Source organism: Nerophis ophidion, linkage group LG19, assembly GCF_033978795.1.
Source record: "Nerophis ophidion isolate RoL-2023_Sa linkage group LG19, RoL_Noph_v1.0, whole genome shotgun sequence".
Lineage (NCBI taxonomy): Eukaryota > Metazoa > Chordata > Actinopteri > Syngnathiformes > Syngnathidae > Nerophis > Nerophis ophidion.
The window spans coordinates 23,725,673-23,750,991 of NC_084629.1; the positions used below are offsets into that span (position 1 = coordinate 23,725,673).

The 25,319-nt window shown below is 39.7% G+C and overlaps 1 protein-coding gene across 2 annotated transcripts in view; it reads right to left on the minus strand.

The window, feature by feature from the left end:
* rftn2 (raftlin family member 2) overlaps positions 1-25,319 on the minus strand; it is a 33,317-nt gene continuing 7,998 nt past the window's right edge. The window contains exons 2-9 of one of the 2 annotated variants that reach the window (XM_061879616.1): positions 11,567-11,747; positions 7,396-7,504; positions 6,872-7,049; positions 6,573-6,791; positions 4,219-4,325; positions 3,968-4,071; positions 1,965-2,046; positions 1-1,868 (exon numbers count right to left, since the gene is read on the minus strand). In XM_061879616.1, coding sequence (XP_061735600.1) covers positions 1,629-1,868; positions 1,965-2,046; positions 3,968-4,071; positions 4,219-4,325; positions 6,573-6,791; positions 6,872-7,049; positions 7,396-7,504; positions 11,567-11,747 — 1,220 coding nt within the window. In that variant the 3' untranslated portion in view covers positions 1-1,628. The remainder of the gene's footprint in view (positions 1,869-1,964; positions 2,047-3,967; positions 4,072-4,218; positions 4,326-6,572; positions 6,792-6,871; positions 7,050-7,395; positions 7,505-11,566; positions 11,748-25,319) is intronic. The other variant, XM_061879617.1, reaches the window with a different exon arrangement.

Below are 25,319 nucleotides of genomic sequence, written 5' to 3' on the forward strand. Positions count from 1 at the left end.
TGAGGGGTAAATAACACCTGTGTTTATTGCAAAAAACACCATATCCACAACAGGAAGCAAATTGTACAACTCAAAAATGACAAGTGGAGTTATTAATACTGACATATGAGAGGAACACTGAACATCTGATTTTAAATGTTTTTTTTTTCTACAGTAGCAACATTTTCATAACATGTTTATATATATATATATATATATATATACATACAGTACAGGCCAAAAGTTTGGACACACCTCCTCATTCACAACTCCATTGAAAAAGCAAGAAATTCCACTAATCAACCCTGATAAGGCACACCTGTGAAGTGAAAATCATTTCAGGTGACTGTCTCTTGAAGCTCATCAAGAGAATGCCAAGAGCGAAGTAGTAATCAGAGCAAAGGGTGGCTATTTTGAAGAAACTAGAATATAAAAGATGAGATGGCGACTTGTCCAGGGTGTACCTCGACTTCCACCCGCTCAGATAGGCTCCAGCACCCCCGTGACCCCAAAAGAGACAAGCGGTAAGAAGTGGTTGGATGTTTTCAGTTATTTTACCTGTTTTTGTTAAGTACATAACTCCAAATGTGTTCATTCATAGTTCTGATGCCTTCAGTGACAATCTACAAAGTAAATAGTCATGAAAATAAAGAAAACTAATTGAATGAGAAAGTGTGTCCAAAGTTTTGGCCTGTACTGTGTAGATATATATATATATATATATATATATATATATATATATATATATATAAAAATAAAGATCCATCCTTTGACAAAGTGTTCTTTTTTTTTTCAGTTTTAAGTCAAAGAAAAAGTTATGTCAAAAACACAAAATATGCAAGATTTTTCTTGCTCAAAAATGGAAATCCATTTAGATCTGGTTTGATGAATTTAACTACAGGGTTTTATTTTTCTCTGCCATTTCCAGGGGGGTTCCTGGAACTTAACTCTTAAAAAAAGCTAAATGAACAAACGTAGTTGAAATTATTGTACAAATTATTGGACCAAAAGTTGGTAGTTGTGAGAAGCATCCATTGGAAAAAAGACTGTTGGTACCATAAACACAAACATAATACTGTTGAATTGTCATTTCAAAACGAGAACTACGTGGGCAAAAGTATTGGGACAGAAACTAAAAAGTGAAAAAAATGTGGACTCTTTCCCCATCTTTGCATCTGTAGAACTTTCACTCTTGCAAAACTTACTACAAAAGTTTAGTCTGTTGTTTTTTTAATTCTTCATTTAGATTTTTGGGATTGTTCTTCCACACCAGACTCGTCCAAGCCTGCCTTGTGCAATGGAAACAGGACAGGAGCCTCTCCCAAACTGTCCCCACAAAAAAGGATGCAATGTTTAGAAGAATTAGTCGTCAAATCATGATTCGTGTTGCTATCTTGTTCAAATGTGAGTCGGATGGCCTCCTGTGTTCCAGGAATGTAAACAGGAGTGTTGGAATGTTTCAGGACATCGTAACAAAAGGGACCATTGTCACTGTGCAGAAATGACGAAAATAAACCTTCTGGAACAAAAGTCACCTTCAGCGGTGACCTTCCTCTCATTATGGCTTCTGTTAAAAAAGTGCTTCCACAGTGGAGGAGCAAGGAGTCAGGATCTTCCTCCATCCGGGACCGCCTGAGCGTCACACAGGCTCACATGCAGGTGACCTCCGCTTTCCCCTCATCCGGATCAAAGCCGCCCTCCTCCAGGTGTGACATAGAACTGGGGAACCCGCCTCCGAATACCGGGAAGCCGCCGATGCCCCCGGCCGCGGGGGACAGCTCTTCCCTGGGCGCGGCACTGCTGCCGGACCGGCTCAAGGAGCGACTGGACACCTCGCTGTGCACCACCTGCAGGTACGCAGCCATTTTATGTACTGATTGGGGAAAGGTCTAAACACCGCAAATGACAAGAAAGTTTGAAAATCATATGCAATTACAACGTAGGCCACCAGGGTGCAGTGTAGACAGAAAGTTCCATGTGCTTACCTGGTTCCTGGGGTGTGGTGGTGCCTGATTCCTGACTGGTCTCTGAAGAAACACCACCTGCTTGGTGGCAAGATTCCCATCACTGACATAGAAATTAAGAATTAGTACGGAGGAACTTTTTACACTATTTATGGAGGTTAAGTCGTGTCTATTATAATTATTTCAAAAATTCAGTGCATACAAAATTTTGTGTATTAAAATTCATTGCAGTAAAACAGTCAGTGTAAAAATATTCTGTGCATAAAAAATATTGTTAATTCAAAAATTGTATAAAGAATCCATTGTATAAAAACACTAAAATAATTAAGTGCAGAAAAATAATCAGTATAAAAAAATTCAGTGGATAGAAAAATAAGTGTAAAAAAGGAAGTGTAAAAAAAAAATCCATTGCATAAAAAAACCAGTATAGAAAATTTCAGTGCAAGAAAGAAAGCTGTAGAACAAATCAGTGCATAAAACATTTAGTGTAGAACAATTTAGTGCTGAAAAATGCAGTGTAAAAAAATCCATTGCATAAAAAAAGTTCAGTAAAGAGAAATTCAGTTTCAAAAACTGTATAAAAATTGAGTGCATAAACAAAATCAGTATAAAAAAAAAAATTGAGTGCATAAATATCTGTTGCTTCAAAAGTCACCTCATTGCTTCAGTCTTAATTTAGCGGAGGTGAGTATTTAATTATGAAGCAACAAACATTTCTACACTGACTTTTTACAAACTCAATTTTGCTCACAAATATTTAATGACACTGTCAGCATAATTTGATGTTAATAACTTCAGTTTACAACATTCAGGTACATAAATTCAGTGTCCCAAAAAAAAACCTAACTTTCGTAACATCCATCCATTTTCTAACGATTGTCTCTTTCGTACACAATGACACAAATTAACTAACCTCCAAGCCTATTCACTTGCCACATAAGAATTGGTATGTTTACATGCACTAAATGAGTGGTTTCTTTTGCTTCCCCATGTGTTTGAGAGGCCACCAAACCTTTGAAGATGTTTTTCCTGTCATTTCAATATGCAATTTAAACATGTCATAAATGTTACTATAACATTAATATAGCTGCAGAAGTTCAATAATAAAGTTGCTCCAATGAAATGAATGTCTAACCACCTACACTTAGTATTGGCTATAATTACAATTTTTTTGGTTTTTATTGTAAACATTCCATAAGGTGGTGCCACATTTACATGATTTGACCGTGACATCACTAGCTTGAATTTGAAAAGTTCAGCATTTTAACAATAAATTAAAAAAAATTCAATAATAAAAATACAATTCAAATCTGTGGCTGGCTTGAGGCTGAGCCAATCAATACTGGATAGCAGGTTCTGATTGGTTTGGTGTTATCTAGTGGTCAATAATACTATAGTATTGATATTTTTTGTTCAATTAGCCATTTTTGTGCTTTAAAAATGCTTAATTTAGACCAAAAATATGGAATAATGCTTGGAACAACAACAGAGCGTGATCGGAAGACTGTATATGGACATTCTATAGAGGTGAATTTGTGTCTTCTTTTCAATATTAAATTTAAGTAACGGAATTTCTTGCGTTTTGAATTTTTTTAACTGATTTTTTTATTTTTTTGTACATCAAATTTTTTTATGCCCTCTTTTTCCAAGACCCACATCATGTTACTTCAAACTAGACACCTCATTGGGTGGTTCTGAGTCAGGATCGATTGCTTCGGTCTTAATTTAACGGAAGTGAATCTTGCTTTCTGAAGCAACACATTTTTCAAAACTGAATTTTTTTCAATTTAATTTTATGTAAAATAATTAAATAAAAAAAAATTCAAACGCAAACAATTAAGTTACATGTCAAAAAAGCTTTGGTAATGAAGACACAAATGAACCTCCATACATTTCATTCTTATATCATGAAATTAAATATAAATAACATCAGTGGAAAAGGAGCATTATTATACATTTAAATCTTTTTTTTGGGTGTATTTGTGTTACGGAGAAGAAAAAAGGATATGCTGTTTGTATGTTACCTGTCATGGCGGATGATGGGTGTGGGCAGCACACACATGAGCAGCCATCCAAACTCAGCCAGTGTGTGAAGGAGGGGCCCGTAGTCGGTTTTCACGTTGGAACCCTACACAGACGCCACGTCCTCGCTTAAAAATACAAACAATGCACAAACGCGACCTAACTGCGCTCCAACGAACATCACGGCATATCTTAGCAAACTCCAAACTCAGCAGAAATCTTGTAATAAAAACATATCGAGGTGTTTTCTGACCTCGATGACAGTCCACTGCTCCACCACGATAGTGTCATTGGCGGGGGGGGCAGTGCTCTTTTCCTCGTACACGAAAAGGCCCTCCAGCGACCGCGGCACAGGCTCGCCTGAAACGTAATATTACTATTATCATTTTTTTGCAAAGACTTGAAGCGGACATTTTCACCAGAAACCCACAACGCTCTGAGGTATCATCATCAGCGTGAAGAAACAGGAAGTGAGACGCGTCTAAATATGAACACAGTGCAGGATTGGTCATAATCACAACAGGAAGAGAAACAAGAATCCCTTTTTATTTTGGACATTCCAAACGGTGTCGGAATCACACTTTTTGCCTGTGGACTCTCAGCGTGCACCAACTCATTTTGCACCAGGAAATAAGTCTCTTCTCATTTTGTGTAACCAGACTCTCATGCCAGGACTCTGTTTTTGATCATGCGCAGACTGTCTGCCCCAGAACTGATTCAGTTTGCTATCATGCGCGGACTGCGTTGGCACCAACTCTGCTTGCACTCATAAGCAGACTCAGTTTTTGATCAATTGTGGGCTCCGTTTTGACTTGTTCGCGGAATCTGTTTGGCTGTAGCCGGACTCTGGTTGCTTGTGCGCAGACTCACTTTGCAATCGTGTTTGCACTCTGTCTGCGTTCATTTACGGACTCAGTTTGCTTGTGTGCAGACTGTTTGCTCTTGACTTCGTTTGCAATCGGGGCAGAATGCATTTTCCCGTGCCTGGACTCGGTTTGCTTGAGCGCAAACTGTGTTTGCGATTTTGTGCGTAATCAGTTTGCTTTTGACTTCATTTGCAATTGTGCGTAAACTCAGTTTGCTTGCGTGCGGACTCTGCGATCTAATTCGGACTTTGTTTGAGGACTCTGATTAGGATCGTGTGCTGATTCAGCTTGTTTTTGACTCCATTTGCAATCGTGTGCGGACTACATTTTCCTATCTGCGGACTCAGTTTGCTCTTGACTCCATTTGCAATTGTGCGCAGACTACTTTTGCCTGTACCTGGACTCTGTTTGCTTGTGTGCAAACTGTGTTTGGGATAGTGCGCGGACTCAGTTTGCCTTTTGATTTAATTTGCAATCATGTGCAGACTACATTCTCCCATCTGCGGACCCAGTTTGCTTGTGCGCAGACTCAGTTTGCTCTTGACTCCATTTGTAACCGTGCGCAGACTACTTTTGCCTGTACCTGGACTCTGTTTGCTTGTGTGCAAACTGTGTTTGGGATAGTGCGCGGACTCAGTTTGCCTTTTGATTTAATTTGCAATCGTGTGCAGACTACATTCTCCCATCTGCGGACCCAGTTTGCTTGTGCGCAGACTCAGTTTGCTCTTGACTCCATTTGTAACCGTGCGCAGACTACTTTTGCCTGTACCTGGACTCTGTTTGCTTGTGTGCAAACTGTGTTTGGGATTGTGCGCAGACTCAGTTTGCCTTTTGATTTAATTTGCAATCGTGTGCAGACTAAATTCTCCCATCTGCGGACTCAGTTTGTTTGTGCGCAGACTCAGTTTGCTCTTGACTCCATTTGTAACCGTGCGCAGACTACTTTTGCCTGTACCTGGACTCTGTTTGCTTGTGTGCAAACTGTGTTTGGGATTGTGCGCGGACTCAGTTGTCTTTGATTTCATTTGCAATCGTGTGCAGACTACGTTTGCCTTTGCGCAGACTCTGTTTGCGTTAATGCGCAGAGTTGCTTTGGGACCATGCACGGACTCTGTCTGCCTGTGCATTGACTTTATTCGCACTCGTGCACGAAGTCAGTTTGCTTGTCAATCCGATTGCGATTGTGCATGGACTCCTTTTGCCCAAGCTCTGACTCCATTGGCGCTTGTGCGCAAACTCCATTTGTGCTCCTGTGCTGACTACATTTGCGCTGACTCTGTTTGTGCTAATAAGAAGACTCGGTTTTCAATCGTGTGCGGACTACGTTTGTACTTGCTCGTGGAGTCCGTTCGTAATCCAGCGCAGTCTCTGTTTGCCCAAACTCTGACTCAGTTTGCTTGTGCGCAAAGTCCTTTGCTAGTGTGACTTCATTTGCGATCGTGTGTGGACTACGCTGGCATATGCGGGATCTCAAGTTGCACAAGTGCGAACTCTGGCGGTTGGGCGCAGACTTTGTTTGTGTGGACTCTGTGCTCGCACGTGTGTCTTTCCCTAGGCACGCAACATTCCACCATTTAAACAGATGGGCCAGAAACTCCCCACCTTTCTGATTGGTCACGTTAAACGCCTACTGTCTTGCGGAAGTGTGAGCGCAGAGTGCGGCTTCTATGCGCACAAATGTTGGCACCGTTTTGACGTCATAATTTCAACCACAGTGCCACAGGAGCACGAAGACGCTGACCTCTGGGCGTGTCCCAGTAGACGAAGGAATCCACCAGCGACCAGCCTCGGCGGTAGTAGGCTGCCGTCAGCTCCAGCCAGTCGGCCTCCAGGGCGCTGACCACCTGACCCTTCCTGGACACGCGCATAGAGAGCGCCCCTTGGTGGTACTGACAAGCCAACGAGTCCAGAGGAGCACAACCGGGAGCCCAGGAGTGGAAGAAGACCAGGAGTCGCATGTCTGGAAAGAAAGGAGGAGTTTGATGCAGATCATTGAAAGAATATTTGAGAAGACGACGTAAAGATGGTCCGTCCACAGACCAGGACTGTAGGTGTTCTCCTCCAGCTCCTTGTCTCCAGGCGGCGTGCGAGGGGGAGACTGCAGCGGCGAGTGACAGCGCCCCTTAGGACTGTGCATCCTACCGCCATTGCTCAGACCGCTCACCTGCTGGAGGACCGAGCCCACAAAGCGTACTCCTCCTCGGGCGCTGCTGTTCACCTTCGGGAGAGACCAAAAAAAAAAAAAGACAATTTTTTGCTTGTAGACGCAGTGAGGACAAATGAAGTGCACTACTCAGCTACAACCAGCAGAGGCGCTGCTGAGTCAGTCTCAACTGAAGAGAAGTTGAGCTACAGCGACTAAAATCTCCTATGGAAGCATTATTCTTCCTCTAGGAAACAAGAGTTCATTGCATTCCCATCTCATAAATGTATTCCCTTCGAACCACAAATTTACTCAAATGTCTTTGTTCGTGTGGACTGCGGCCGATTTTCAGTCATGTATGAAGAACATGGCTTGCCTTCAAGAGAAGTTACGCTGACTTGACAATTGACGTGAGGCTCACCCTGTCGATGAGCGCTCGAACTGTATCGCCCGTCAGCGAGTCCCCGGGTAGCGGCCACTCCTCCACCCTCAGCATGGGCACGCTGTGACACATGGACGCCGTCTGTTGACTGTAAACAACAACAAATTCACAGTTTTTTAAAACAGATTAATCACGATTCATATTGTTTTGACAAAACTTGTTGTCAACAAAAGTACGACAACATTGCCGCATTGTTTGTTGTCGATGTACATGTAGCATTCTTGCTAGCGTAGCGGCTGCCTCAAAAACATTGTTTTAAGACACTATTTTAAACTTGTTCTTTAATAGGATTAAAAAAATAATTGTTGCAATTTTTCCAAATTAACTTAAAGGAGAACTGCACTTCATTCATAATCGATACATGGGACAAGAACGTATGTCTTTCTTTTTATGCGAGTAGTCCTGAGTATAATCCTGGGCTCGGGATCTTTCTGTGTGGAGTTTGCTTGTTCTCCCTGTGAATGCGTGGGTTCCCTTCGGGTACTCCGGCTTCCTCCCACCTCCAAAGACATGCACCTGGGGATAGGTTGATTGGCAACACTAAAAAAAATTGGCCCTCGTGCGTGAATGTGAGTGTGAATGTTGTCTATCTGTGTTGGCCCTGCGATGAGGTGGCGACTTGTCCAGGGTGTACAGCGCCTTCCACCCGAATGCAGCTGAAATGGGCTCCAGCGACCCCAAAAAGGGACAAGCGGTACATAATGGATGGATGGATGCATTCTAACTGGTAAATAGACACGAGTAATAGGTCGCTAACAAAGGAGCTGATGTAGATCTATCTATTCCACCTCTAAAGCACTCTAAAGAACATCCAAAAGCTTCCATCAACATTTTATATACACGCTGTATGTATGTATGTAATGGAATAACATTCATAATAACGTATTATTTACCTATTTTCCCTCATTTCAAGTATACAGCGGTGGGTTGATTTCACAGATGCATTAACATTTGCTTTTCCCTTCAACAACTGCTAATCATGGCAGACTTTATGATAGTATTTTGGGACAAATTATGATATATAACAGGGGTGTCAATGACCTTTTAATTATACGGACCATTGACCTATAGACCTACGGCAAACAACCTTCTCTAGTCATTGTGAAAAAAAATGTTTTCAATCCAACCAACACAAAATGTCAACAGACATGGTCACACACAACACAACCCGCTCACTAAACTTTGTGAATATTAGAAGAAGCGTCCATGCCTAGTAAAAACATTTCTAAATTACACCCATTTAAATCCATTACAAAGCAAATGCAAAACACTCCACACTTATCTATGTTTTGGTTGCTTGATATTTTTGATTGATTACAAAACATTAAGTAGATGGAATTGATTGATTACAAAACATTAAGTAGATGGAAGTTAACAAGGGAGAAGTTTAACTTTCACATTCCTTGCATGGAGTGAGAAGAGAAAGTAAAAATTAACAAATAAAAGAGGAAATTTCACCTGGACAGTATGGCGGTTTTTGGGATTTTTAAAATGGGACCAATGTGGTCTAAATCAGTGGTCCCCAACCACCGGGCTCGATTGGTACCGGGCCGCAGAATAATTTTTTATTTTTTTATTAAGTCAACACAAGATACACTTATAACAAAAATGTCACCGGAATTAAACAGCGTATTGAATGATGTGGTTAAAGTTATTAACCATATTAAAGCACACGCACTTAACTCGTGCCTGTTTGCGCAGCTTTGTGAGGAGATGGACGTGGAGCACAGACGCCTTCTCTTACACACAGAAATAAGATGGTTATCCCGTGGGAAATCACTGGCCAGAGTATTTGAATTACGAGAGCCACTGCAAAGATTCCTCTCAGAAAAGAAGTCTCCGCTGGCAGAACATTTCTTTGACGAGGAATGGGTCGCAAAACTGGCTTACTTATGCGACATATTCAGCTTGCTCAATGAACTCAATCTGTCATTTCAGGGAAAAATGACAACTGTATTTAAATTGGCAGATAAAGTAGCTGCATTTAAAATCAAACTAGATTTGTGGGCAAGGCGTGTGAACAGAGGCATATTGGACATGTTTCCAACCTTGTTTTGCGTGAAACTGACCCTGCGCCTTATTCAACAAACTGCTGCACGATCACCTGTCTGTGCTTTTAAAAGAGTTTGAGCGCTACTTCCCAACTTCAAAAGACCCACGAACTGCCAAGGAATGGATCTGCGACCCATTTGTCAACAAAGCAGATGAATCCAGCATGTCTGTGCAAGAAAAAATCAAATGCTGGAGATCGCCAATGACGGCAGCCTTAAAAGTGTATTTCAAACAAAAACTCTGCCTGTTTTCTGGATTAAAGTCATGGCAGAGTACCCCGAGATCGCCACCACAGCACTGAAAACACTGTTTCCATTTCCAACATCCTATCTGTGTGAAGCGGAATTTTCTGCAGTGACAGCCACCAAACAAAACAACGTAGCAGACTGGACATAAGCAACACACTTCGGGTGTCTTTGTCTCCCATTACCCCCAGTTGGGACCGTCTCGTTGCAGAGAAACAAGCTCAGGGCTCCCATTGATTTAGCGTTACGGTGAGTTAAAAATCTCATGCACTTTATATTCGTTTTTAATGTTGTATCTGCATCTTATTTTGAAGGCATGTAAACGTTACCAAAGCAACGAAAATCAGAGCGCATATGGGCAGAGGGAGGTGAGGGAGAGGAGGAGAGCTTGTGAGCCGACTCGGGCACACAAACATGCAGGAGGCTTATCTGACGGTTCAAACTGACAACTTTATTTCAGCTGTTGAAAAATAACATTCATAATGACAGTAGTGTGGAATTGCTGGTTCTTGTCATTTATATATTTTTCCACCTGATTTTTTTTTATTTATGTAATGGGCAGAGAGGAAGTTACCAGAGACTTTGATATTATACTCATGTTGTTGGCGCAATGTGCTAATAAAGGTCCATATGAGTACACAGTGGATTCAAGTTTATTATTTTACTTTTTTCATGACAAAAAAAAAAAAGAATTCCACACCCCCAGCTGGGCCGCGGGACAAATTATCAAAATTTGACCGCAGCTACAAAAAGGTTGGGGACCACTGGTCTAAATGATGCAAGACCGGTAATACCACACCACCTTTGCCGCACTCACCCTTTAGAGCAGTGGTCCCCAACCTTTTTGTATCCGCAGACCGGTCAACGCTTAATAATTTGTCCCGGGGGGGGGGTCCTTTTTTTTTCTTTTTCTTCTTCTTCTTCTTTGTCATGAAAAAGGGACGTTTTTGTCATGAAAAAGGGAGTTTTTTGTGGTTGGTGCACTATTTGTAAGTGTATATTGTGTTTTTTATGTTGATTTAATTAAAAAAAAAATATATACATCTTTTTTTTAAATAAAAAATTCTTCTGCGGCCCGGTACCAATCGGACCACGGCCCGGTGGTTGGGGACCACTGCTTTAGAGCACAGCCGTAACTTCCTGGCAGTAAACCTGCAGAAAATAGTTATTCTCATATTTCCTCTATGTTTACATTTTCACACTTTTCACAATTTTGTTACACTTTATTAACATTTCTTACATATTCCTTATGTTTGCACCTTCATTTTAAGAGCTTATTGTTAAGTGTTCAATGTGGTTTTACAATTTTGTTTACATAGTTTGAGTTTTTTCCATGCTTGTGTTAACATTTACTTTCTGTCTTGATAGCTGAGGGATTATAATAAGGGGAAAGTTACATTTGAAAAAAATTGTTTTTCATTTAATATATTTTCCTCTTACTCCTTATTTTCCATGGGTCATAAAAATCTCAATAATTATCGATATCGACAGATTTTAAAACACTAATATCGTGACACAGTTTTCAGCCTTACAAGGCAGAGAAGTTCTTCGGGGATTACTTCTAAAGGAGAAAATGTGTCTTTTGGATCTTTTGTGACAATGCAATAGGAAAAAAATGAATGAATGAATGCCAACGGATCGAGCCTTCACGCTATTGGTTGCTGATTCCTGTTAAGTGGATTTCCAGCCAACAGAAATGAGCGTTTCAGTCACAGGCCCTTTACCAGTGTGACCTTCTTGCATAGTTCCGCACAAAATATGCAGCTAGCGCCATCAATCATTCATGGAATTACTCGACAGTTTGGCGAGAGCGCACTCTGGTTTGGATTTTTGGAAGTTTGAAGTGAGCCTACCTTAGTCTGGGGCGGGCCAGGACGACACGGTAGAGCAGGCTGAAGGGGAGCGAGCGCGTGCGGCCCACAGACAGGATGATGGGGTGCAGGGCGGTCAGGACGTAGCCTTGCGTGTAGTACGGCTGCAGCGCCTGGGGCAGCTCGGCCAGCGAGGAGACGTACTGCACTGTGGGACGGCTACCTACAACATGGCGGGGTGAAGGACAAAACCCGGGTCAACCAATGCTGTGATAGTGCTAAATGCTGAGCCAGCATTAATAACAACAAACATGACTTGCACACCGCCAGCAGAGTGTCCATCGCAGCATTTCAAAGCACATGCAGATGTAGATACAGGCTTGCCCCTAGTTTGCCAAGATACCTGTGGCGGAGGGGGTGTGGTCACCCCGACGTCGTCACCTAATTTGCTATGATAATAGGATTTCCTTTAAAAAAAAAAAGCCCCCAAAAATGTACACAGTCATTTAACAACAAATCTGTTATTAATAATTAGTAATAACATCCTTTTGCCATATTTGCAATTGTTGCTGTTAATTGTACTTAGTTGACAATTTTCAAGTGTATTAAGACTTTTAATGACTTTTTAATTAAAAACTACTAGCAAAAATTTTAGCATCTTCTTCTGGTATTATAGAATGTACTCGTGTTTAGAACTCCTGTTCCTCGATGTCTGCGACAAAAAGAACAATTGTAGCATCACACTTGCTTGGCGCTGCTGCTACAGTTATACTTTCTTTCCTTAAAAGCCGCCACTGTCCTCTTAATATTTGCACATTTTTGAGATGGCTGTCCGGGGGTATATCTGCGATACATTAAAGTTACGTCCGCATCGCAGACATGTTGACTGCGCTCCAGACAATCGCGGGCGTTTTGTTTCCATCCGGTTTTGGTAGGACTGTTTTCGGTAATCAAAGTATTTTTCAGTGGCCGAGTTTTCGATGCATCGCTATTCAATAGTGCACAAATAATAGGGTACATACATCCATTCATACTGTAACGATCTGCTGGTGGTAATGTTTCGTGTTTGTGTAGTTTTTGGTTTGATGTTCAGTTTTCCCATGATCACAAACACACGGGGTAAATGAGGAAGCGTTGTGTGTCTTGCGAAGCACGGAGGCGGAAGTGTTTGCATGAGAGGTAAAACTTGTTTGAATTGTGGCGCTTGATAACATGATATTGGCAATAAAAGATAAAAATAGGGTCAGACTTGGTGGGACTTCTTCTGGGGGCTAAAATACATTACTTTAATTTCTTTTCACTTAAAAACTGTTATTTTTCAGGTGTGGGGGCTATTATATTGCTGTGGCGGTGCCACATTCACTTACGTACATGAAGGGGAAACCCTGAGATGCAGACCAGAGGACAGATTGCTTAATTGCGCTAAGGTCTTAATTGGAGCAATCAACAAGTTGCTTAGGCTCGGAACAGTATCGATCTTTGAAAAAAAGTATTTGCTCGCCAATGAATGCCTTTTAATGCCAATCATAAACGTCAGCTCCCTGGCTAACAATCAGCTAATTATGTGTCTCTATACCAGGGGTCACCAACCTTTTTGAAACCAAGAGCTACTTCTTGGGTACTGATTAATGCGAAGGGCTACCAGTTTGATACACACCTTAAAAAATTGCCAGAAATAGCCAATTTGTTTAATTTACCTGTAATAAATAAATCTATATATATATGAAAAAATATGGGTATTTCTGTCTGTCATTCCGTCGTACATTTTTTTTCCTTTTACATAAGGTTTTTTTGTAGAGAATAAATGAAGAAAAAAACACTTAATTGAACGGTTTAAAAGAGGAGAAAACCAGGGAAAAATGAAAATTAAATTTTGAAACAAAGTTTATCTTCAATTCCGACTCTTTTTAAAATTCAAAATTCAACCGAAAAAAAAGGAGAAAAACTAGCTAATTCGAATCATTTTGAAAAAATTACAAAAATAATTTATGGAACATCATTGGTAATTTTTCCTGATTAAGTTTCCATCCAACCCTTTTCTACCGCTTATTCCCTTTTGGGGTTGCGGGGGGCGCTGGCGCCTATCTCAGCTACAATCGGGCGGAAGGCGGTGTACACCCTGGACAAGTCGCCTCCTCATCGCAGGGCCAACACATATAGACAGACAACATTCACACTCACATTCACACACTAGGGACCATTTAGTGTTGCCAATCAACCTATTCCCAGGTGCATGTTTTTGGAACTGGGAGGAAGCCGGAATACTCGGAGGGAACCCACGCATTCACGGGGAGGACATGCAAACTCCACACAGAAAGATCCCGAGCCTGGGATTGAACCCAGGACTGCAGGACCTTCGTACTGTGAGGCAGACGCACTAACCCCTCTGCCACTGTGAAGCCCCCTGATTAAGATTAATTTTAGAATTTTGATGACATGTTTTAAATAGGTTAAAATCCAATCTGCACTTTGTTAGAATATATAACAAATTGGACCAAGCTATATTTCTAACAAGATTTAAATTTGATTCTACTGATTTTCTAGATTTGCCAGAATAATTTTTGGGAATTTTAATCATAAGTTTGAAGAAATATTTAACAAATATTCTATGTCGAAAAAACAGAAGCTAAAATGAAGAATTAAAGGGGCAGCATGGCTAGTGGGTAGAGTGGCCGTGCCAGAAACCTGAGGGTTGCAGGTTCGCTTCCCACCTATTGACATCCAAATCGCTGCCGTTGTGTCCTTGGGCAGGACACTTCACCCTTGCCCCCGGTGCCGCTCACACCGGTGAATGAATGATTGGTGGTGGTCGGAGGGGCCGTAGGCGCAAACTGGCAGCCAAGCTTCCGTCAGTCTACCCCAGGGCAGTTGTGGCTACAGATGTAGCTTACCACCACCAGGTGTGAATGAATGATGGGTTCCTACTTCTCTGTGAGCGCTTTGAGTATCCATCAATAGAAAAGTGCGATATAAATCTAATCCATTATTATTATCATCATTATTATTTTTAGAACAGGCCAGCGGGCTACTCATCTGGTCCTTACGGGCTACCTGGCGCCCGCGGGCACCGCGTTGGTGACCCCTGCTCTATACACAGTGTGAAGTTGCTCCTCCTAAGCACACTGAGGGCACGCTAAGAGCAGGCATGCTAATTGCAAAGCTAAACGCTAAGCTAGCTTTAAACAACAGAAAAAGTGTTTTTTTAAGTAAATTAACAGGTAGATCAATAAAAGCTATACATAAGTAAGGATGGTTAATCAATCCGGTACTTTTTATTTTTTTGGCACCAACCGAATTCCACCCAGTCAAGTAAAAATGGTATCTGGGTTGCGTGTGACGTCACGCCGGGTTGCCGACTCAAATCAGCAGCTCTTCGCATTCCTGCACTTGGTGATCCCTCCAGCAGCACTGAGAGCGGATTCAGCCAAACTACTTCTTTAGTAATGTTGCAATGTTCAGAGTCAACAAAGCAATTGACTTGACGTAAGGAAGTAACGCCAAAAATGCGCCAGCTGAGCTTAATGCAAATATAGATTGGATTTGCACTAGCGATTTTACGTAAGTGGTGATTTCAACACCTTCAAACTTGTTATGAAAACTACAACTAGGAAGCACGATAGAAACAGCTGGTGCAAATTAATTACCATACTTACAGTATTACTTCCAGTATTAACACTTTTTAGGGTGTAACAAAATACTAGATTTAGGAGTAAACCCCACCCATCCATCCATCCATTTTCTGTCCCTTTTGGGGTCACGGGGGGTGCTGGAGCCTATCTCAGCTGCATTCAGACGGAAGGCGGGGTACACCCTGGACAAGTCGTCACTTCATCACAGGGCCAACACTGACAGACAACATTTACACACTAGGGCCAATTTAATGTTGCAAATCAACCTATCCACAGGTGCATGTTTTTTTTTGGCGGTGGGAGGAAGCCGGGGTAGCCGGAGTACAAGAAGGGAACCCACGCAGTCACGGGGAGGACATGCAAATTCCACACAGAAAGATCCTGAGACTGGGATTGAACTCAGGACTACTCAGTCAGGACCTTCGTATTGTGAGGCACATGCACTTTCCCCTGTGTAAAATCACTAATGCTAATAGTAGCCACTCACAGGGCGGTATAGCTCGGTTGGTAGAGTGGTTGTGACAGTAACTTGAGGGTTGCAGGTTCGATCCCCGCTTCCGCCATCCTAGTTACTGCCGTTGTGTCCTTGGGCAAGACACCTTACCCACCTGCTCCCAGTGCCACCTGCACTGGTTTAAATGTAACTTAGATATTGGGTTTCACTATGTAAAGCGCTTTGAGTCATTAGACAAAAAGCGCTATATAAATATAATTCACTTCACTCTATGGCAAATCCGATGTAAATTAGTAACAAGCATTTTGGAAGAGCGGAGCCTTCCTTTACGTCCAAGTGTTTTTTACTAACCATACTTGCTTTGTTGGTGAGGAAAAATGCAACATTACTTTGAGGGAGTTTGGCTGAGTGATTATTTACGTGAGCCGGTGTTTAGTCTGCAACCGGACCTGACCGGGATTGGAGCCAGGACTACTCAGGACCTTCGTATTGTGAGGCACAAGCACTAACCCCTGTACCACGAATTAATTACAACACTTACGGTATTACTTACAGTATTAACACTTTTTAGGGCGTAACCAAATTCTAGATTTAGAAGTAAACCATCTTACTTTAATACTATCTCTGACTGGGTAAACTAACTTTCAATAAGCAGAAAAGGAATCTTTTTTTCGGGAATTTTAAAACCCATTGTTAAAAACCAGAAAGCAAAGAAAAGATAGAATCCGATCGATAAAATTATCGACCATTAATCAAAACTGTTGATTGTTGATATTGCGATTTGATTGCTAAGGTGCTTATGTTAGCTCTGTCCATGACCACACCTCAGTACAAACTTGTAACCTTCCTCCAAGCTGTGGTCATGGAAAGCCTTACGAAGACTCCGCCTTAAAAAGTTTGTCAAACAGCTGTGAGACCAGCGGAACCCCAATGAACCCAGCCAGTCAAGTCGCAGCCGGGCAAACACTTTACTGGCATTCCTGCGGGAACCATCACCCCGCCCTGCTCGCCTTGCTGTGCGGATACACAACAACAACAACAACAGAACATTCCACAGCTGCACACCGGACACACAAGTCACTTTTACGACAACTCTTGTTACACTTTAGCACAAAACTGTGGAATACTTGTCTCAAATCGAAACAAGGCTGCGTTCAATGTGTCCCCTGAGGACCATACACACACACACACACACACACACACACACACACACAGTGTTATGGGGAGATACACCCCCTCCCATCCTGCTGCCACTGGCCCTGTCAAAGCACACTGAGGCCTCTGTTCAGGGCTGTGAAGGAGCAACAAAAAGCGACGGCGGACAAAATAAAAGCACTGACGGAATAGCAAAGAGGCGGAAAAGAAATGGAGGTTGGGAAGAAACAAGAGGCGTCTCATTATGCCGTGACGGATCGGCTGCGGAGACGGGGGCGGGAGGGTATTTTAGAGCAAAGTGGATTTTATGAGTCCATTAGTGAACGGGAGAGTTTTAGGAAGGAGTGAGGAGGAGAGATCTGCCCGGCAACCAGTAGATCGGGTAACAAGTGAAGTGTGAGCAAAATATTGCGCCATGCTAGCAACCGCAAATCAGATTAAATCGATTCATAATGTAGATATTTACATACACATTTTTTAACTTAAGCCCCGCCCCGTGTTAGCATGCTCACAGTAGCATTAAACACCAAGTTATTACTTTTTTTTTTTTTCAGATGCTGAAAAAATTTGGTTTGCTAATGCAATTTAGACTATTACGTCAAATTTGCCCGGAAACAAGTGTGAAAATGTAATGTTACCAATAATGGTATCAGTGGGCTAATACACGACGCTAACATCCCAATATTACTATTGGACGTAATGCGATTGAGCGATTTGTTTGAGTTAGTTTGGCCCGTTGGCGTGAACGGAACTTTACCGTTTTTTAAATTTATGTGGTCATAAATCTAAATGTTGAACATTTGTTTTTGTCAGCAATGATGTAAATAAGACATAATCTAGCTCAGGGGTCCCCAACGCGGTGCCCGCGGGCACCAGATAGCCTGTAAGGACCAGATGAGTAGCCCGCTGGCCTGTTCTAAAAATAGCTCAAATAGCAGCACTTACCAGTGAGCTGCCTCTATTTTTTCAATTGTATTTATTTACTAGCAAGCTGGTCTCGCTTTGCTCGACATTTTTAATTCTAAGAGAGACAAAACTCAAATAGAATTTGAAAATCCAAGAAAATATTTTAAAGACTTGGTCTTCACTTGTTTAAATGAAATCATTTGTTTTTTTACTTTGCTTCTTATAACTTTCAGAAAGACAATTCTAGAGAAAAAATACTACCTAAAAAATTATTTTAGGATTTTTACACACATATTCCCTTTTACCTTTTAAATTCCTTCCTCTTCTTGCCTGACAGTTTAAATCAATGTTCAAGTATTTTTATTGTAAAGAATAATAAATACATTTTAATTTCTTTCATTTTAGCTTCTGTTTTTTCAACAAAGATTATTTGTGAAATATTTCTTCAAACTTATGATTAAAATTAAAAAAAAATATTCTGGCAAATCTCGAAAATCTGTAGAATCAAATGTAAATCTTATTTCAACGTCTTTTGAATATTTTGTTTAAATTTTTGTTCTGGAAAATCTAGAAGAAATAATGATTTGTCTTTGTTAGACATATAGTTTGGTTCAATTTGTTATATATTCTCAGTGCAGATTGGATTTTAACCTATTTAAAACATGTCATCAAAATTCTAAAATTATTCTTAATCAGGAAAAATTACCAATGATGTTCCATAAATTCCTTTTTACATTTTTTTAAAAAGATTTGAATTAGTTAGTTTTTCTCTTCATTTTTTTCGGTGGAATTTTGAATTTTAAAGAGTCGAAATTGAAGATAAACTATGTTTGAAAATTCAATTTTCATTTTTTTCCTGTTTCCTCCTCTTTTAAATCGTTCAATTAAGTGTTTTTTTCATCCATAATTCTCTACAAAAAAACCTTCCGTTAAAGGAAAAGAAATGTACGACGGAATGACAGACAGAAATACCCCTTTTGTTATATATATAGATTTATTTATTAAAGATAAATTGAGCAAATGGGCTATTTCTGGCAATTTGGTGCTTGTCGGCGATAAAAGGTCGATTACGTCATGTTTACTCTGCATTTTCGTGCATGAATGCATTGGTAACGATTTAACTCATTTGTAGCAATGCTAGCAAAGTTACATAATTGCAGTACATCACGCGTTTACACTTGCACAGTTTAACATGTCTGAAAAGCATTTGAGTTACATGCTAAAAAAGTATCTGCATACTCATGGTCGCTAGCCCACGATGCTAACATAGCTTCCAGCAACAACACACTTGCCAACCTTGAGACCTCCGATTTCGGGAGGTGGGGGGCGTGGTTGGGGTTGGGCAGGGCGTGGTTGGGGGCGTGGTTAAAAGGTGAGTATATTTACTGCTAGATTCATAGATTCACCAAGTCAAGTATTTCATAGATATATAGATATATATATATATATCTATATATATATCTATATATATATATATATATATATATATATATATATATATATATATATATAGATATATATATAGATATATAGATATATATATAGATATATAGATATATATATATATATAGATATATATATATATATATATAATATATATAGATATAAAATAAATACTTGAATTTCAGTGTTCATTTATTTACACATATATACACACACATGGGCTTCACGGTGGCAGAGGGGTTAGTGCGTCTGCCTCACAATACGAAGTTCCTGCAGTCCTGGGTTCAAATCCAGGCTCGGGATCTTTCTGTGTGGGGTTTGCATGTTCTCCCCGTGAATGCGTGGGTTCCCTCCGGGTACTCCGGCTTCCTCCCACTTCCAAAGACATGCACCTGGGGATAGGTTGATTGGCAACACTAAATTGGCCCTAGTGTGTGAGTGTGAGTGTGAATGTTGTCTGTCTATCTGTGTTGGCCCTGCGATGAGGTGGCGACTTGTCCAGGGTGTACCCTGCCTTCCGCCCGATTGTAGCTGAGATAGGCGCCAGCGCCCCCCGCGACCCTGAAAGGGAATAAGCGGTCGAAAATGGATGGATGGATGGATACACACACATAACAATCATCTACTCATTGTTGAGTTGAGGGTAGAATCTCCCATCCTTGTTTTTCTAACCATATGCATGTACACTAAATGGCAGTATTGTCCTGTTTAAGAGTGTCACAACACATTGCTGTTTGGCAGACGAATTCGGACTGTTGTTGTTGTGTGTTGTGACGATAATGAAACTGCCTAACAATAAACCCACATAAGAAACCAAGAACTCGCCCTCGATCATTCTACAGTTATAACGTCATTGGGCAGATATGCTCTTTGTATACGTCACTCAGGTCCGCATTGAGCTGGAGGAGGCGTGGCCTCCAGCTTCGCCTGAATTTCGGGAGATTTTTGGGAGAAAATTTGTCCCATTAGGTTTTTAGGAGAATTTCGGGAGTCTCCCGGAAAATCCAAGAGGGTTAAGCAAGTATGAGCAACAATCCATTTTTTTTGGCCATTTATTTGGTCACAAATCCAAATATTGCAGGAATACATTCATAACTCGCTAACATAACACTTCGTCATTTAGCGAATGTTATTTTTAAACAGTTTGTCCAAATCTGTCTTGGTAATTTGTATAATACAATGCCAACATGATAAAAATTGCTTAACAAAATTGTACACAATTTAATGGTAATCAAATGTACTGTATTTTCTTGTTATGTTAGCTTGTAAACGTGCCAACAGTCGCATTAGTTGAGGAAACATTTATTTATCCCACTTACTTTATTTGGTCAGGTAGCTAATGCTACTATGCTAAAACGTGTTAATTTGCCAATTTACATGACAACGCGACTATCTCGCCATCAGACTCTCGCAAACGTCTTAGGGCGGGCGTCCACGTGTGCGCCTTCCTTTGCCAGATTTAATAAATCAAAACCCCAATTTTAATCTGAAATAATCCAGAGGATCAGATTAAAAAGAGATTATAGATAACTGCACTCATCCCTGGAAATGATGACAGACACACACGTATTTTCATAAATGGGACAGTGGACAATGGCCGTCATCGCCAGTATAAATCTGATTTATTTTTAGTTTGTGGTATTTTGTGTTATGAGTGTTTGTTTGTGGAGTGCAAATAAAGGGCGACACACTTAGGTAGTCATGTGTTGTCTGGCTCCTCTTTTCCCTGTTTATTCTTCGTCTACGAGACTATTATTGTTTTTCCCCGTAAACTCTTTAGTCACTGCTATTATGGGCAAGAACAACACAGACTGTCTCACTCACTGCAGAGACTTTATACAAAAGGTCAAATTTGCACACAAAAAAAAAACATCTCAACGTATCAAAACTGGAATAGGTTCAGCATTTTAGAATACTTCTGTAAAACATAGAGGCAGACGTAAAATTTAAGTTTTATTTGCATATAAGAGTAATACAAAAAAAAAATTAGTATTGGATTTTCCCCTTGAAAATGTTATTTTCTTATTTTTCATTATAAAATTCCCACATTTCCAGGATTTTTTGTACCATACAAACTGATGGAATTTTTTTCCCCAAAAGTCCACATTTCTCAACTGATCAAACCATTCCACCATCAAAACATTCTACCTATCAAGGCTATTTAATTTTCACGTGAAAATATTCCTGTTTTTTACCGGATTTCCCACTTCCCCATAACACTAATTCTATATTACAATGCACATTTCCAAACCAACTCAAAATAATCCAAAGTCAAAATGCTTCCTGCTAATGTTAGTCAATTGCTAGCATGCTAATACAAGCATGCTAGCTTTTTGGCTAGTATATGCCCCAGTGTTAAATATTTTGTTATTTCCTGCTTGCTAACTGTTTGCATGCTGTCTTTTTAAGCAAATTTTGCAGGTATACACCTCGGAGTCAAATATTTAATTTCACGTCCTAGCTTTTTTTGTGTGCTAATTTTGCAGGTATACATCCATTAGAAGTATACTTTGTTGACGGTAGTTGGGGTGTCAAAAAAAACGAAAAATTCAAATGAATCACAGTTCTTACTCGTAACAATTCTTAATCAATAATCAATTTAAAAAAACAAATTATTTATTTTTTTAATTTGTCCTGTCCAGCCACTCAGACAAATCATATTGTTGCTGTAGAGGATTTTACCTGCTGTAAATATTTACTTTAGAAAAGAAGTGTTGGATTCACAGTCCTACTGAGTAGCGTGCAAATTAACATGTCGGTTCAAAATCGACTTTTCATCATTTAAACCAAAATTCAACTGAAATTGCTTTTTCTAGTTTTAAATATCTATTTTTTTTTTATTAAAAAAAAAATCAAGTCAACAAAGCTATTCAGTTTTAAAAAAACAACAACAAAAAAACAAAGTCGAACTGCTGGTTGCAATTCATGCAAATAAACACTCGAAAAAATCCAAAATAACCCTAGAAAAATATAGAAACTTTAAAAATATATACGTTCAGGGGTGTCCAAACTTTTTCCATTGAGCACACTAAAAAATCCAAGCATGGGGGGGCCATTTTGATATTTTTTGTTTTAAAAACCAATACAATGTATAGATTATTTTTCAACCTTTAGGGCTCCCCACAGGTTTGGTCTCAGTCATTTAAAAAAAAAGTCATATTTATTACTACTATTTAACACTTGAATATCTAGATCAGCTTCAGGTCTATCTGTCAATATGAAATAAAAAATAAAGTTTTATGCCCTTTTTGTCAAAGAAAACCCAGATTTTTATGGCAAAGCACAAAATATGCAATATATATCACGGCGTGGCCTAGTGGAAGAGTGGCCGTGCGCAACCTGAGGGTCCCTGGTTCAATCCCCTCCTAGTACCAACCTCGTTGTGTCCTGAGCAAGACACTTCACCCTTGCTCCTGATGGGTGCTGGTTAGCGCCTTGCATGGCAGCTCCCTCCATCAGTGTGTGAAAGTGTGTGTGAATGGGTAAATGTGGAAGTAGTGTCAAAGCGCTTTGAGTACCTTGAAGGTAGAAAAGCGCTATACAAGTACAACCCATTCATCATTTATTTATTTATTTCCCCTCTAACTTTAAGTGAAATATTTGATGTGTGTAAATTGAAACCCTAAATAAGTCAATAATTCATAACATTGATTTTAATTCATTATCATTTTTTGAACAATGACAGTTTTTAAAATGATTGGGCATCACTCAAAAGTGTTAAAAATAATCATACTTTTTTTCTCCAACAATTTTTTAAAATCTTTTTTTCTTTTGTTTGTTTGTTTAATGCCTTTTTTTCCCCAAACCTTTTGTTTTTTTTTTAAATGGCAAACACTAAATATTGAAATATTTGATGTGAAGTAATTGGAGCCTTGAATAAATAGATCCATAATTCATACCATTGATTTTTATTCATTATTACTTTCAAATCAAAAACAACCCAAGAAAATGACTACAGTACAATATTTCACTATCTATTGGTATAATCCCATATTTTTAATATTGTTTTTTTATGATTTAATTACCAAATACTTCAGTGTGTGTTAAACTAAATTTAGCAGGAGACATCTTTCTGACCTGGATCTTCTTGCTGCGTTGAAGCTACGTTTCTAGGACACTGTCAGATTTGTCTAACGCTTGAATGTGGACATGGAGCAATTAGCCCCCCTCCCACCTCGAGCTCCCAGAGCTCCCAGTAACCCCATTCTATACGTCATACTGAGGGGAAACAAGAGCACGTCAAAACGAAGGCGCCTCATGGCTTGGACTTAGCTTTATTGACAACGTCAACGTCAGTCACGTGATGGCATGATTTTTACGTGACGTGCCTCAAGAAAGCGGACATGTTGTCATTTTTTCCTTCCTGGGAAGCTACCTGAGTCGCTCTCAGCTTGTGTAGTAGGGCTGTGAATCTTTGAGTGTCCCACGATTTGATTTAATATCGATTCTTGGGGTCACAATTCGATTCAAAACAGATTTTTTTTTTTTCAATTCAACACGATTCTTAAACTAAAAACTATTTTTTTCCGTAGTCAAAAGGATTCTGTACTCATTCAATACATAGGATTCCAGCAGGATCTACCCCAGTCTGCTGACATGCAAGCAGAGTGGTAGATTTTTGTAAAAAGCTTTTATAATTGTAAAGGACAATGTTTTATCAACTGATTGCAATAATATAAATTTGTGTTAACTATTAAATGAACCAAAAATATGACTTATTTTATCTTTGTGAAAATATTGGACACAGTGTGTTGTCAAGCTTATGAGATGCAATGCAAGTTCAAGCCACTGTGACACTGATCTTTTTTTTATTTTTATGAATGTCTAATGATGTCAATGAGGGATTTTTAATCACTGCTATGTTGAAATTATAAATAATATTGATACTGTTGTTAATATTCATTTTTGTTTCACTACTTTTGGTTTGTTCTGTGTCGTGTTTGTGTCTCCCTCTCAATTGCTCTGTTTATTGAGGTTCTGAGTGTTGCTGGGTCAGGTTTGGTTTTGGAATTGGATTGCATTGTTATAGTATTGCTGTGTATTGTTTTGTTGGATTGATTAATAAAAAAATTTAAAAAAAATAAAAAAATCGAATTTTTTCAAAACAAAAATCGATTCTGAATCGCACAACGTGGGAATCGCGATCCGAATTCAAATCTATTTTTTCCCACACCCCTATTGTGTAGCATCAAAAAGCTTTTTCATACTGCGTCCAAACTGGAGTACAACTCCAGTAAAACAAACAACGTGACGAAATGTAATATGGTCACCAATAGAGATAATAAACACATTATAATGGGACTGTCTGAGTGTAGCTTGTTGTTGCAACGCCGTAAAGTAGATGGCGGCATGGCTGGCCTGCCAGAGTGTCAGAAGACATAGCAGGACAAATAAGTTTAGCCAACTTAGGGGCTTTGTCGACATATTTAGAGACTATTCAGATTCTCTTTATAAAAAAAGTGAAGAGCGATCTGATCGGCCACTTTTAGAGACTCTAACTTGAAAGCATGTATCACTCCACTCAACGAATAGCGGGTGCTTCTCATTTGTATTTCTAAGCATATTTATGCCAAATTATTAGGGGTGCTCAAAAAAGTTATTTTATGTCTTTATTAAAAAAAAATGTCATGATTGCAAAAAAAAGAAAATAATGCAAATAAGACCTTTTTTTATTTTTGAATAATCTGTTTAAAAACATTTTTTGGGGCTATATCCGTGCTTGCTTGTTGCACGTTTACATCATAGGTCAACAACCAATTGGAGATTTTGCAACCTGTTTCAAAAATGTTTCATTATCATTTTCATTGTATCGCAAGAATCTGTTTGAGTCGAGAATTGATCCTCAATCGAATCGTCACCCCAAGAATCGTAACTGAATCGCAAGTTATTAGAGTTCCATCCCCACAAATGATGCAGATCCGACAATGACATTGTTTTGCACCAACTCTGCCCCCCCACATCCCCCTGCCACAACTAGATTGCAGTCCTGTAGGGAAAACTCAAAATAACTTGTCCCGATACCAAAAAAGGTGTCAAAATAAAGGGCACCACAAAAAACAGAACATCTTACAATACATTAAACATATGTTTCTTATTGCAATCAAAGAAAAATGTTCTTAAATAAAATAGTGAACATACAAGACAACTTCACTTTTAGTAGTGAGTAAACAAACAAAGGCTGTTAATATAGTCGGCTGACGTATGCAGT